The sequence below is a fragment of the Microchirus variegatus genome (genome assembly GCF_963457635.1).
Source record: "Microchirus variegatus genome assembly, chromosome: 2".
NCBI classification, from domain to species: Eukaryota; Metazoa; Chordata; class Actinopteri; order Pleuronectiformes; family Soleidae; genus Microchirus; species Microchirus variegatus.
The window spans coordinates 34,397,771-34,411,024 of record NC_139803.1 but is presented as its reverse complement, the minus strand read 5'-3'; the positions used below and the strand labels follow the sequence as shown (position 1 = coordinate 34,411,024).

The following is a 13,254-nucleotide window of genomic DNA, read 5'->3' as shown; positions in this document are numbered from 1 at the left end:
ACACAACAAGCTGCACACACGACACACGAAATACTGCGGAACGTCTTCGAGGAACTCCAAGTTCAGTTGTTACTGATACAAAAGACCCAAGGCAAGAATTAAATCGCGAAACGGTTGTTGACGAATGCGACGTCACTTCCGCTCCAATAGTTTCAAAATAAAATCCATTCAAACACTAGTCAAACGTACAAAGCGGAAGTTAGAAAAGAAAAGGAGCAGCTACAGATAATACTGTGACCTCAACTCCTGCACTTTAGATGTTATGCTAACATTGCACATTGTTAAATCACTGTTTTTCTCAAAATCATTGTTTTTAACCTGTCTCCTTTTTTTAATTTTTTTTTATTATTATTATTATTATTATTATTATTATTATTTTGTTTTACCTGGTTAAATAAAGGGTTTGATACAAGTAAATAAAATATATAGACAATTGAAAGTAAATATAAAAATAAAGTTATGTTATGTAAATTAAAGTAAGAGACATTAATTATACATTAAACAAATATTTAAACAAACATTTAGAGGGCTAGGGTTTTTTCTTTTTTTAAAAATTTCCAGCAGTTTTGATTTCATATACTTAGATTTGTAAATGTACACATTTCCTATGATTAAAATTAAGTATACGGAAGAGTCCATTAATTATATTCTGTTGAAAGAGGTTTTCAAGATGAAATGCCATTCGTGTATGTCCAGCCACAGAGCTTCAGAGTGCATTCAGTAGTAAACAAATAAGTGATCAGTAGTGTTTATTTATAAGAAAACATAATGCTTATGGAAGTAAAGAGCCACCCACAGGCAGGGAGAGATACATTAGCTTGAGGGCTTTAGCTGACATAGACTACTTCCAGACCAAAAGCAAAATAATACAATAATTATATTGTTACAAATAATTGTGACCGTTCCATGCATGACCCATGGATTCATCACCTGTTGTAATCTCAGACAAATAAAAGATAAGCTCCTCTGCCAATTGAGATGGCATATTATTAATACGTGACACATCTTACGTTTCCTTTTTTACTATTATTAATCAATTCATATTGAATTAGTTATGTTAAATCAGAATGCCTTGCTAACATTGAGTACACTGAAAACAAACTCGGCTTAAATCAAGTATTTAAGCCCGTGTTGTTGTTGTTTATGTGTCCTCGGTGCAGCAGACTGAGCAGCCTCATCTCTTCAGGGATGATGTCATGTTTTCGAGTACGCAACCTGCAACATCCGGGTCTTTCGACCAGTGCCTCTGTGCTCCTTACAAGCTAATGTTAGCTAGCAAGCTGTCAACCTGTCAAGTGGAGAGGCTGGGACAAACGTTTCAGCTTCCCCCTGGCTTGGCCACTCAAAGCTCCGGCCCACCAATCTACACGAAAGTGCGCCAGGGTATACATTTTATGACGCCAGCTGAGATAATGTAATGCAACGCAGTCGTACGGAAAGAGGGACCACAGCACGTAGAGGATTTATATGCACCGAGGCTTGAATAGCGATTGGGCATTACTAGATAACTGGCTAGCTAGCCTAGCTAACCCATCGCAAACCCCCGAGTTTCGTCGGCGTAGCCTCTCCGCTGTGAAGTTCGGACTGTCAGTCTTGGTCACAGTCACACTTCAGTTTTCGCCGGCCACTATTTTGTAAATTTGGTAAGTGATCGGAGTGTTTACTCTTGCGCCTGTGACTGTTCGGAAAGGTTGGGCAGTTAGCTACCCTAGCTACGTTAGCATGTAGCCACAGTATGTTAGCAAGGCCGAGGGTTCTCCTTGCCTTGGCGTTACGGCAGAGGGAGGCCTGTTAAAGTTAGCGCTGAGGGACAAGGGTCAAGGCCCGCATTTGGTCAAGGCTGTTTGTTTATTTGGGTTGTGGTTTGGATCATTTAAAGGGCTACCCTTTGGCGTTAATCACACAGTAAAATACCGCTCGTTCTGACCAGGTACGCGGTGTACATGATCTCACCACAGCGTCACAGTTGATGTAGGAAATGTCAGGTCTCTTGAATTTGTTTTCATCGGGTTACTGGTCAGAGGGTTAGCTAGCGTTAGCTCTTCAGGCACTTTACGATGGCTGTTACTATCACATCGACACGCAAAGTATGATGAGGTGTGCTGCATTGCGAAGGTCAGAGAGATACTGACCAGTGAGGTATTCATTATTTGGTTAAATATCGGAATTCACGTCAGTGCCTGTCATGCTAAACTTTATCGCCAATGGTTTGAGGGCGTTTTAATTTGATCCACATTAGCAGTTTCAAATATATGCCCCACTATTTTTAGACCACAGCAGGGGGCGAGAACTCGGCTCCAAGACGCTAATTATTTCTCTCAATTTGATGGAGGATCTGATGTGTTAAATTCATATTCAAAAGATTTTCCCTCTGTAACTGTTGTATTTTTTTTTTCGTCACACACATCTTTGCCTAATAATGTTTGGTACTGAATGTTTTTGCTGATTTATTTCCTGTATTTTACAAAACAAAGTGTCTTCTAAATTCTGTAAGCTGATAAATGTGTGTTTTAATTTGCATTACAGGTTTTAAGAGGGACACAATGGGTGCATTTCTGGATAAACCAAAGATGGAAAAATATAATTCCCATGGTGAGGGTAACTACCTAAGATATGGGCTGAGCAGCATGCAAGGTTGGCGGGTAGAGATGGAAGATGCACACACAGCAGTAATTGGTCTGCCCCATGGTCTCGACCTCTGGTCCTTCTTTGCCGTTTATGATGGGCATGCTGGCTCTCAGGTGGCCAAGTATTGCTGTGAGCACCTGTTGGAGCACATCACCAGCAACTCAGACTTCCAGAGTGCTCTGCAGGAGGACCCATCTGTGGAAAGTGTGAAGACTGGGATCCGCACAGGATTCCTGCAGATCGACGAACACATGCGAACCATCTCCGAGAAGAAGCACGGCGTGGACCGCAGTGGCTCCACTGCAGTGGGAGTGATGATTGCACCAAGCCATATCTACTTTATCAACTGTGGCGACTCAAGGGGGCTCCTCAGTCGTGGTGGAACTGTGCACTTCTTCACACAAGATCACAAACCCAGCAACCCCTTGGAGAAGGAAAGGATTCAGAACGCTGGTGGCTCAGTCATGATCCAGCGGGTAAACGGCTCCCTAGCTGTCTCTCGAGCTCTGGGAGACTTCGACTACAAGTGTGTGCATGGAAAAGGCCAGACGGAGCAGCTCGTTTCTCCTGAACCTGAAGTTTATGCAATAGAGAGATGTGAAGGGGAAGACGAATTCATTATACTAGCTTGTGATGGCATCTGGGATGTCATGGCCAACGAGGAACTGTGTGACTTTGTCAGATCGAGGCTAGAAGTGACCGATGATCTTGAAAGAGTCAGCAATGAAATTGTTGACACCTGCTTGTATAAGGTATACTTGTCCACCAGAACAACATTGGCATTTTGTTATCAATGTGTCTGTTTTGGTTTCATAGTTCATTTACATTATGTCTTGGTCTGCTCTTTATCCCCAGGGAAGCCGGGACAATATGAGTGTTGTGCTAATCTGCTTTCCCGGGGCCCCAAAGGTATCACCAGAAGCGGTGAAACGGGAGGCTGAGCTGGATAAGTATCTGGAAGCCAGAGTAGAAGGTAAGGGAGAAAAGTTTAGTCTTTTATTTTTTTTAAATTCCACTTGACCTTCACCTAATCATTGATAATAAAATAATCCTAGTAAAGTTGGCAAATGCTAAGATGGTGTCAATCAATTTAATTTGCAATCTCAATGTAAAGTATACAGCAGACAAGACACTTACCTTGAGTCACATAAGGAGAATTTTTCTCCAGAAAATAATCTTTAGAAAAAGCCGTTGAGAAGGGCCCATGATGAACAGCACTACGTAGATGTGGGGAAAAAATAATAATCACAGCACAACATCAGTCTTTCTATTACATCAGGAAAGCAGTGTTTTCATCTCAGTGTGGTATTGCAGTATTGACAAAGACAAACCTCGCTCATCTATTCTTCAGTGTAAACACAAGTAAAGGGGAATAAAATCTACTCCTTACCACACACCATTTTACACATAGAAGTGCCTGTTCCCTGTAATGAAATTGCACAAAGAATCAAGGGCTTTTCTAAAGACCAATTTTGAGGCAAAAAAAATGCAGGAATTTAAAATGTTTTTTGTTTTTTTATTCATCAGAGATCATCAAAAAGCAAGGGGATGAAGGTGTCCCAGATTTGGTCCATGTCATGCGAACATTAGCATCTGAGAGCATCCCTAATCTCCCTCCTGGAGGAGAGCTGGCAAGCAAGTGAGTGTTTAGAGTAACCTTTTCCTTGTAGTTCTTTCATGTTTAATAACTTTCTTGTTATTTTGTTTATTTTCCCGAAAACTGACATTTAGTCTTATTTAAGTGTTCTGTTATTTATAAGATAATAAGACATAGACATAAGATGTATAATAAGACACTGTTATTCAAGTGTCTTATTTAAGTGATTTCAATATCTTGTTATGTTCTCATAATGACAATAAAGATTCTTGATTCTTTACTTTCCCCCCCTCAGACGAAGTGTTATCGAAGCAGTCTACAACAAACTCAACCCCTACCGAAGTGATGACACAGTGAGTACCTCAGCTCGTCTTTAACATTACCGTAGGTTTGCTTTGCTTGAATTACGCATGTTGTTCGCATGTGACTGGCAAACATAAACTAATATTATGCATGGCGGTACATTTTAAACGAGATGGAACAAGTAAAAGAACCTTTGCCAAGTTATTTATTGATTTCTGGTATCTAATCTAAAACAAAGACAACAAGGAGAAAAAAAAGTGCACAAGCACCATTTTCATAATACCATAAATATCTGTAGGGCGATCAGAAAATGGTCCAATCATTTCTCTTTGCTATTTATCCTCGGTTTTTAAATCATAAAACTAGCTTTTCATTTCGACAAAGAGCACAAGTACTCTGCAGGTCCTGTGCTAAAAAGGCTTTTTCTCTTCCCACATGAGCTGATTTCAGTAATTAGTGAAAGAGCTAATAACTTAAATTAACAATGTCTGACATTTGTTTGGATAGAATAAAACCTGCATTCTCTTGCATTTAAAAGGAGCATTGCTCCACAGGGTTTTGTGTACGAACAGGCCACAAAGATGGTGCCCTCGGTGACTCCGTTATATCGTTCCTTTTAAATTTCCTTCAGAAAAGTTGACTGATTCACCCTATAATTGTGTGCATCTCATTTTGTCCTTGACCACGGGAAAATTGGCAGTTTGTTTTAGTATGTCACATTTGTATGAAGAATGAATTTTTTGAATAATGTTTTGCACATTGAGCTATTTCAGAAATTAGGCTATATTCAGAATGCTGCCAGGCCTCTTGACCTGTCTGTTTTAATGGGTGCTGGCAAAATACAAAAAATGTGCTAAATTGAGCTTTTGTTTGCCAACAGCCTTCACAAAGCTTTTCATGAAAAAAAAAAAAAAGTAGTTTCCCAAATTTGATTCTAGATTAATTCCAAGTGGCTCATAGAAACTGAATACAACATTTGCTGCTGTATTCAGATGAGTTTGTAGTAATTTGCACCACCACTAGCAGCATCTCAACCTTCACGTCTCCTCAGATACATCTGTTTCATCTTTATACGTCTGGATATTGGTCAGTTGGTTGCAGAGTTGCCCGAGCCAGGTCAAGCTGCGAAGGTTCAAACCTACATTTGATTTAAATTACTACCATAATTCTCATTGAAGTTCAAATTTACACTCTGCCCACTGAACTATATTCCAAACCTATATTGTGTAATGCAAGCCTTTTTTGCATTAGAGGAGTGGCTGGACTGTTGAATAACTGCTGTGAGCGAGGACCATTTGTAATATTTGACCACATTGATAGGCAAATGATAGCAAAATAAATATTATTATGGAAACTTTGTGTTATTATCACCTCGGCTCTCTTTGACTCCACACGAGTCGTCTTATCAAACGAGTGACAATGCGACATGCGGCTCTTTGTTTGGTTGTTGTTCTTCGCATATAATAAGTTCCCTGAGTGATCGTTTTAATCATAGGTCTTGATCTGTCACTCTGTCTGAGTTGTCCTTGGTGCTGTGGTTCAACCTGTCCATCTGGCCTGGCAGCTCAGTTAGTGATGCAGCCTTCTGTGCTTTGTAAAATGTTAACGCTGACGAAAATTGGCTCGTGTCCTTCCCTGGAATTAGCAGTCCAGCGAGAACACGTTTAGCTCATTATCAAATATTTCCAGTATCAGATGGGAACCCAAACCTCAAAGATGTAGACCTGAAACTGGATTTTTTTTAAAGGTGAGATCCAAAATGGTGATATCTAGAGCGACACTGTTGCTATAATTAGTTTTTTTTGTTTCATTTTTTTTTAAACAAATTTGTGGCTATTAATTTCCATAAGAATTGCCACAGTGTAAGAGACTTAACATTTCAATAGTGTTCCCTTTTTGGGTGCAACTGAACAAGCCAGAATTGTATAAATAATTTTCTTAAGCAGTAAGACGATCACTTTCGTCGTTTTTGTATTTTAGCAGAGAGGATAATTATGATATAGTTTGTAAAACCTAAGTCAATTACACTTTCATTTGCATAATTTTTTGACCCTAAAATGAGACCTTATCGACACTGTGAAACGAGTATCTTGTTGAGTTTGTTTACTTTGCTTTGTGTTTGATCTGAAACTTAAATCTAATAATAATTCAAGACAGAAGATTCCTAAATTAATGCAGATTAATTGAATTATAAGACAAATACGGGTTAACTTCCTGTAAATTATGTCCGCTCTGGGTCGATTGCAACATCCAAACCGTCTCTTTCATTAATATTTGGCAATGTGCTCGCATTTTAGCACCTCTTTACACGCGTGTGTATTAATGATTAGCAGAGGTACATAGATTACTGTTAAATAACATGGTGCTTTACACTGGTTATGAGAGTATTGCCAGCCACATGTTGTAGCTATTGACGCGTAGTAATGAAAAGTTCGTAATATGTGTCGTGTTATTTGATTTAAACCCAGAACCAAAGTGTTTTTGGAATAATGACAAATGCTTTATCATTTTATAGTTTGTCTTGGTCTGGTTTACGTCCACTCTCGCACTATACATGTACAATACTGCGCAAAAGTTTCAGGCACCACCAGCTCTGTTGTTTTTTTTTCTGTCTGCCAATGATCCGACTTAAAGCTGCTCTTATATATTAGAGCGAGCCGTCATTGAGTTGAACTCGTGCAACGTGTGTATGTAATGCTCAAGGATGTCTTGAATAAACCTGTAATAATAGTAATAGACGTTTTTTATAGCAGATATATTTCTTTTAAATGAAATAATACATAGAATAAACACAGGATTTACCAGTAACATGAATTAAGGTTCGACTCCAGTATTAACAGAGCTGTGTTATTGTTCAAGTGTAAAGGTAGATCAAGCTAAATACTTGACACCTGTAGAGGATGTTTTTTTTTTGTTTTTTTTTTAAAATCAAAACAACAAAATACTGCATACATATTTTCTGGATGTGTTCCAGTAAAGTGAAATAGAAATAATTATCCTCTATTGTCGTTATAGCAGCAGCTAAAACAACAAATCTAATGGTGGCCTAAGACTTCTTCACAGTACTGTGTGTGTGTATATATATATATATATATATATATATATATATATATATATATATATATATATATAGCTGATCGAGTAGTTTTTGAGTAATGATTAAAGCAGTACACTTTGATAATATCACTTATTACTTGCAAAGGCCTCATTCACAGAGGCCTTTTCCGTGTCACAAGTATATATTTGTACTTTTGTACTTTCCCGTTGAGCATTACATTCACGTTGCTAATGCTACAGTTGAACCTTGCACTGTACTGTTGGCTCAGAGGAAACTAGAAATGATTATTAGTCTTAACTTAGAGGTCGTTGAAGGCGTAGACGACACTAAAAAAAAATATATCCAAATATTTCAAATAAAAAGCTTGTGCAGAGTTTGTATTAGAAGCTACACTCCTGCATGTTTAAAAAAAAAAAACCACGTGGTAGCCTTTATAAATGGTAATTATATTTCACTGTGAGTCATTTATATCGCTCTGTTGTGTATTTGCCAAGTTAATTATAGTCCAGTTAATCTGAAAGAAGTGTCTACAGTAGCATCAGACATGTTTTAGGGTAGGAGGCAGTGTTGATATAAATATGTCAGTGTGCATTGCTGTTGCTTAAAGCCTGTTCCAGCTCTTGATAGAGGTCTGATGTGGATAACGAGTCAGAGTCTGAAGGGTTTTCCTTCCTCTCCTCTCTTATCAAGGACTCTGCGTCCACAGACGACATGTGGTAACACAACCTTCCTACCACTAACACAGCATAGAGTTTACAAACCACCATCCTCTCAAGACCCACAGCAGCTCAGCTCAGCAGTCTGTCTCGCCGTCACTCTGAGCTTTTGGTTTCTAAGAAGGGAATATCATGGGAGGAGGAGGAGGAGGAGGAAGAGGATTTGCATGCACACAAACCTGGAATAGTGCTGCACCAGTCCACTCTGGGGTTCAGGATCCTCACCATCTTGTCTCCCATATATGTTCACCCACTTAAAAATACTCTCCTCTAAAGTAATCCATAACAAGTGAGTCCGCAAAGTTTTCTTTCTTTTTTTCTTTTTTTTTTTTTGGTTAAATAATCAGCTTAAGTAGTAAGATTTTTTTTGTTGTTGTTGTTGTTGTTGCTGTAATTAATTTGATTCACATTTCCTTGTGTGTGTTTGTATATTTCTGTTTTTGTGAAGTGCAATTGTCCTGTACAAAACGGCCTGTATTTAATGCAGCTTGATTTTAAGTTAAAAAATGAAAGAAATGAAAAAGAGAACCTTTATGCACTATCTGCCTTCTCCTGCTCTCCTGGAATTCTAACCGATGTGTGTTCAGTGGATATTCTCGCTTGTCCTCCAGGCACAATGTCTCCGCGCTTTTACTTTTCCTTCATTCTTTTTTCAGTTAGTCTATGCTCCTTTAAAGAAAAAACAAAAAAACGGGTAAATTGTATAGTCGACAGCACAGTAAGCTCTATATCAATTTATATCCTAATTATTTTTTTCCCTGTGCTTTTTTTTTTTTTTTTTTTAATTGTGTTTTATTTTTGTATGTGGCGTTCTGTACATGCTTAAATAATAATTGCAAAGTGTGAAGCAAAACATTTTTTTTTTTTTATTTTTAATTTCTTTAAGGCATCAGATAAAAACAAAAAGAACCCTGTTTGTCCGTGCGGATGGATTCTCGCAGGCGTGCGTGGGTGCTTGTGTGTGTGTGTGTGTGCGCACGTGTGTTTTAGTCTCACAGCATAAATGTACACGTGTGCGACTCTAATTTAAGTTTCGCTGAGGTGGTCGGGACGACGGATCAGGCTGGAGTTTTAAGGGAATGACCCCACTGCTCACCCCATTGTCTGCCATTTTTTTTTATTATTTTCCTTCACTCTGCCAGTGTTTTGTATCGATTTAAAATTGTCTCTCACTACTTCTTACTCCACGAAACTTTGTTTAACAGAGTTTACAATGCTGTTAAGCTATTTGAACAACTTTAAGCTATGTATCAGAACTATACTGTAACCCGAGATGACACAAGTAGTTAAATTTTATGGCTTACTAAGGTCTGTAGCTATTTAAGTCTCGACTATTTTACACATCTATTGTGTTTGTATTTTATTATCACTTTCTAAACATTCAGTGTAACAACACCAGTGCCCACAGTGGGTGCCATATGATTTGCGATCACTTATTTCAGCTTTACGACAGCCTATGCCAAGTTTTATTTTACCCATGACGTCCAGTTTTTGTATGTGGTACAAACGGAGTTTTAGCTTCTCACTTTAACAACGTCCGATGTGAACAGTTGTTCAACTGTTTGAGGGAGTCGCCCCCCGTTGCTAGGTTGAAAAAAAATGGGGAGGAACTATGGACAATATTTGGAAGTTCACACCAAGAACAAATCCTCTAACCTACCGTGATTTCTCATGATTGTATAGCACTTTTCTTGTTCCCATCTGGTTTTGCTTTGCTTCAAAAACAACAACCCCCCCCTCCTCCCCTGTGCCACCACCAAACCACAGCACAATACAGTTTGCTGCTATAGTGTATGATCTGTGGGTTCTGTTTTTCAGTTTAATCACACACCCCCTCCCCCACTCCTGAAAAGATGACTCATCATTGACTAAACCTGTATCTTAACACACAACAGTAGATAAATCTCTTGAAAAGAAGTTGTTTTATTTCAGTTTTCTCCTCCCCCCTCCCCCCCTCTCTTTTTTTTGTTGTCTAAAATTGCATTGTTCAAAATTTATGTATGTATATATTTTTGACTCAAACTTTCAAGTAATAAATCATGTCGCTTGAGTTAGACCTTTGCCATGGACATAATGTGATTCTGGATGTGTCTTTGGTATATTATAAGTTTAGTTTTTGTGTGTGGGTGTCCCTCTCGGCAGCTGAGGATTCCATTTTCATAACGATGATGTACTGAAATCAGTAATACTTGAGTTATCTAAATGACAATCCCAACATTTTAGGTTTTGTGGTTGGTTGCAAAAAAAATCTATAAAAACAAACAAAAATAACAGACTTTAATTTTCACTATAATCCATAAGCTGCTTCCTAATATCCTTTTGTGACAAAGCTGCCAAAAAACACTTTGTACCTGCGAATTCTCTATAAAATGACATCACGATATACAGGAAAAACCTCCGATGTTCATTTTGTTGAGGTTTATGAGAGCGACTTTAAAATCGTCTGGTTGTCGTTCGGTCTTTAAAGTTACTCTGTGGTGCACTGTTGATCAAACTTGCCAGACGTGGAGTCACACACACGATGCATACTAAATCCGTGTATCATTCGTTCATTCGTTTTTTTCAAAATAAAATGGAAAAAAAAAAAGACGTGTTGATTCGTTTCCCCGTTTTGTCCAGTTCTGATTTCTATAACGGACGCAAACCACGTGACCTGTGACGGTGGAGCTTCACACGGGACAACGATCATAAAAGTGTCTGCAAATGCTTTTATGCGGGTTTGCATTTTTTTTTCGGGTGTCCCTGCCCTCACCCGCACGTAGAGATGGACTTAGTTTCTCCAGCGCTTTGTGATGATAGCGATGTTGTAGACGTTTCTATGATTCGAAATATGTCTCGCGTGTGTTTAGCAAATATTTCATTGAAATGTCATTGATCGCAGAATTTCCGATCTGTGATCTTTCAAACGTTAAACTTAAACTTAACTCGCGTCCGATGGAAGAATCGAAACCGGACGAAACGTGGGAAAACGCGTTATCCATTATTTTCATTTTTCGTTTTATTTTGAAAATCAAATTACTGCCCGCTACGGTTTTTTTTTTCCCCCCTAATTTTTAATTTCCTTTTCAAATTAACAAATGATACGCGATACATACTGGGCCACTTGGTGGCGGTGTCGTGGCAACGAACCAGTAAAAATAAAACGGCGAGAATGTTGCGTTTACGCAGCACTCGACTTGGAAAAACACGAATAGTTACGTAACGTCAAATCAGGACATTGACTTGTTTTGGAAAAAACGCTTCCACTGAATATTTCTACCCATGAAATTGCTGGCAGTTAACTTTTCATTCAGGGTTACAATGTTGTATTTCTACCACAATACTTGTGTATACCCCAAAAAAACCCTAGTTTATTTAGTGTTTGAGGAGAAAACATTTGTCTGAATAAGTCCTAAGCTCTTTCATTTGGTGCTGCATTACCTGTGTATCAGTGACTGCACTAAGTCAAGTCTCTTATTCGAGCGTTTTCGGCACCCAGCGGTTTTTGTTGCACGACTGCTCGGTGTCCATGACTCTTGACAAACTTTTTCGAGCACACGTCGTAAAGCTCGATAAAGAACAAACCTGTTTCCTTGCATCCTGAGGCCAGAGTTCTATATTATATTTTGTCAGAGAAATTGTATAAATAAACTCACGATTATGGACCATAAATGATGACTTTAATCCACTGGATGACGGTTTATTTTTCTTTGAAAACAAAAATCGTTGGAGGTGGAATCGTAGTAGATACTGACAGTGGCTTGGTTGTGATTTGTCACGTCTTCGTGTTTCATTTAAAGAAATTCTAACCCTTAAAAGAAAAAAAAAAAAAGCCCCGAAGCATCTATCGTTTGACTTTTTTTATGAACTGAAATACCTCATAACATTTATAGGAAGCATTTTTTTTTCTCTCTTTAGTTTTCTTGTGCGATGTAGATCCAAACTGAAGAAGAAGCGATTTGAACACTGATGTGTTAGGGGGCGGGGATAGGATGGCTCTATGTGCTTGTGTACTTGACTGAAAAGGCTAATAAACACATTTAAGTAACACTATCGGCCCAGAATCGGAAAGCGATCGACTAAAAATAACGTGTGCAGTTTTGATTTTTGGGGGGAAACGTGCGAGAAAATAGTCGTGACTAAATGATCATACAGTCGTATGCACTGATCATCTGTATAGAAGAATTGTTATTGTTGAGGAAAAGATAATAAAGCTATTTACAGAGTGACCATTGGTTGCCTGGAACACATCCTGTATATTCTACTACCTGGTTTAAATTTTAAGAAATTAAAAAAAAAAAAAAAAAAAAAATCCAGCGTCCGTCCTGTTGTGCAAATATCGATGTACCTCGGTTGTGGTATTTACTGTGTAACCCCGAGCAGTGGCAGTTCATTTGTCTCCTTGCTGGGTGAACCTGAGCCTCACTTTGCTGATCTTCGTCAGCTCATAAATAAGCTCACCGATTTGCCTTACCCGATCTCATGTTGCCCCCCCCCCCCCACCCCCCTCCCATCCCTCCTCCCCTTAAAGTACAAGAGAACACTATGAGGAAGAGACGTTACACTCGATGTTAGGTACATGAGCTACTAACAACTTTCTTCCTGGTCGTAACATGGTACAACTGACAAACCAGCGCTGGTTTGGAGGTGTTTTTTCTTTTTTTGAATCCCCCCCCCCCACATCTCCCAGCCTTCATGTTTCCTGATCTTGAAACACTTATTTAACCCCCCCCCCCCCCCAACCCCACTGCAGACGATGTCACCCTTTGGACAAGTGTTTTAACATGGTAACCTCGTAACGCAATCCGGAAAATGTGCACACGTGCAGTACATTCACTCGTCCATTCATTGTCTGCTATATCTATAATGACATTGGAGAATAGCTTTAGAGCGCTGTAGATAAGTAATTGTCGGTGTTGATTCAAATGCTTCAGAGGCCTCTGTGAGTGGTTTGACACAAAGTACATTTACTG

At 38.8% G+C, this 13,254-nt stretch overlaps 1 protein-coding gene across 2 annotated transcripts in view; it reads left to right on the top strand.

The window, feature by feature from the left end:
• The first annotated feature begins 1,399 nt into the window (after positions 1 to 1,399).
• The window catches only part of ppm1aa (protein phosphatase, Mg2+/Mn2+ dependent, 1Aa), a 51,260-nt gene continuing 39,405 nt past the window's right edge, over positions 1,400 to 13,254 (top strand). The window contains exons 1-6 of one of the 2 annotated variants that reach the window (XM_083909843.1): positions 1,400 to 1,643; positions 2,527 to 3,380; positions 3,484 to 3,601; positions 4,156 to 4,267; positions 4,521 to 4,578; positions 8,277 to 8,417. In XM_083909843.1, coding sequence (XP_083765969.1) covers positions 2,544 to 3,380; positions 3,484 to 3,601; positions 4,156 to 4,267; positions 4,521 to 4,578; positions 8,277 to 8,306 — 1,155 coding nt within the window. In that variant the 5' untranslated portion in view covers positions 1,400 to 1,643; positions 2,527 to 2,543 and the 3' untranslated portion in view covers positions 8,307 to 8,417. Of the gene's footprint in view, positions 1,644 to 2,526; positions 3,381 to 3,483; positions 3,602 to 4,155; positions 4,268 to 4,520; positions 4,579 to 8,276; positions 8,418 to 13,254 lie in introns of those variants that run through there. The other variant, XM_083909842.1, reaches the window with a different exon arrangement.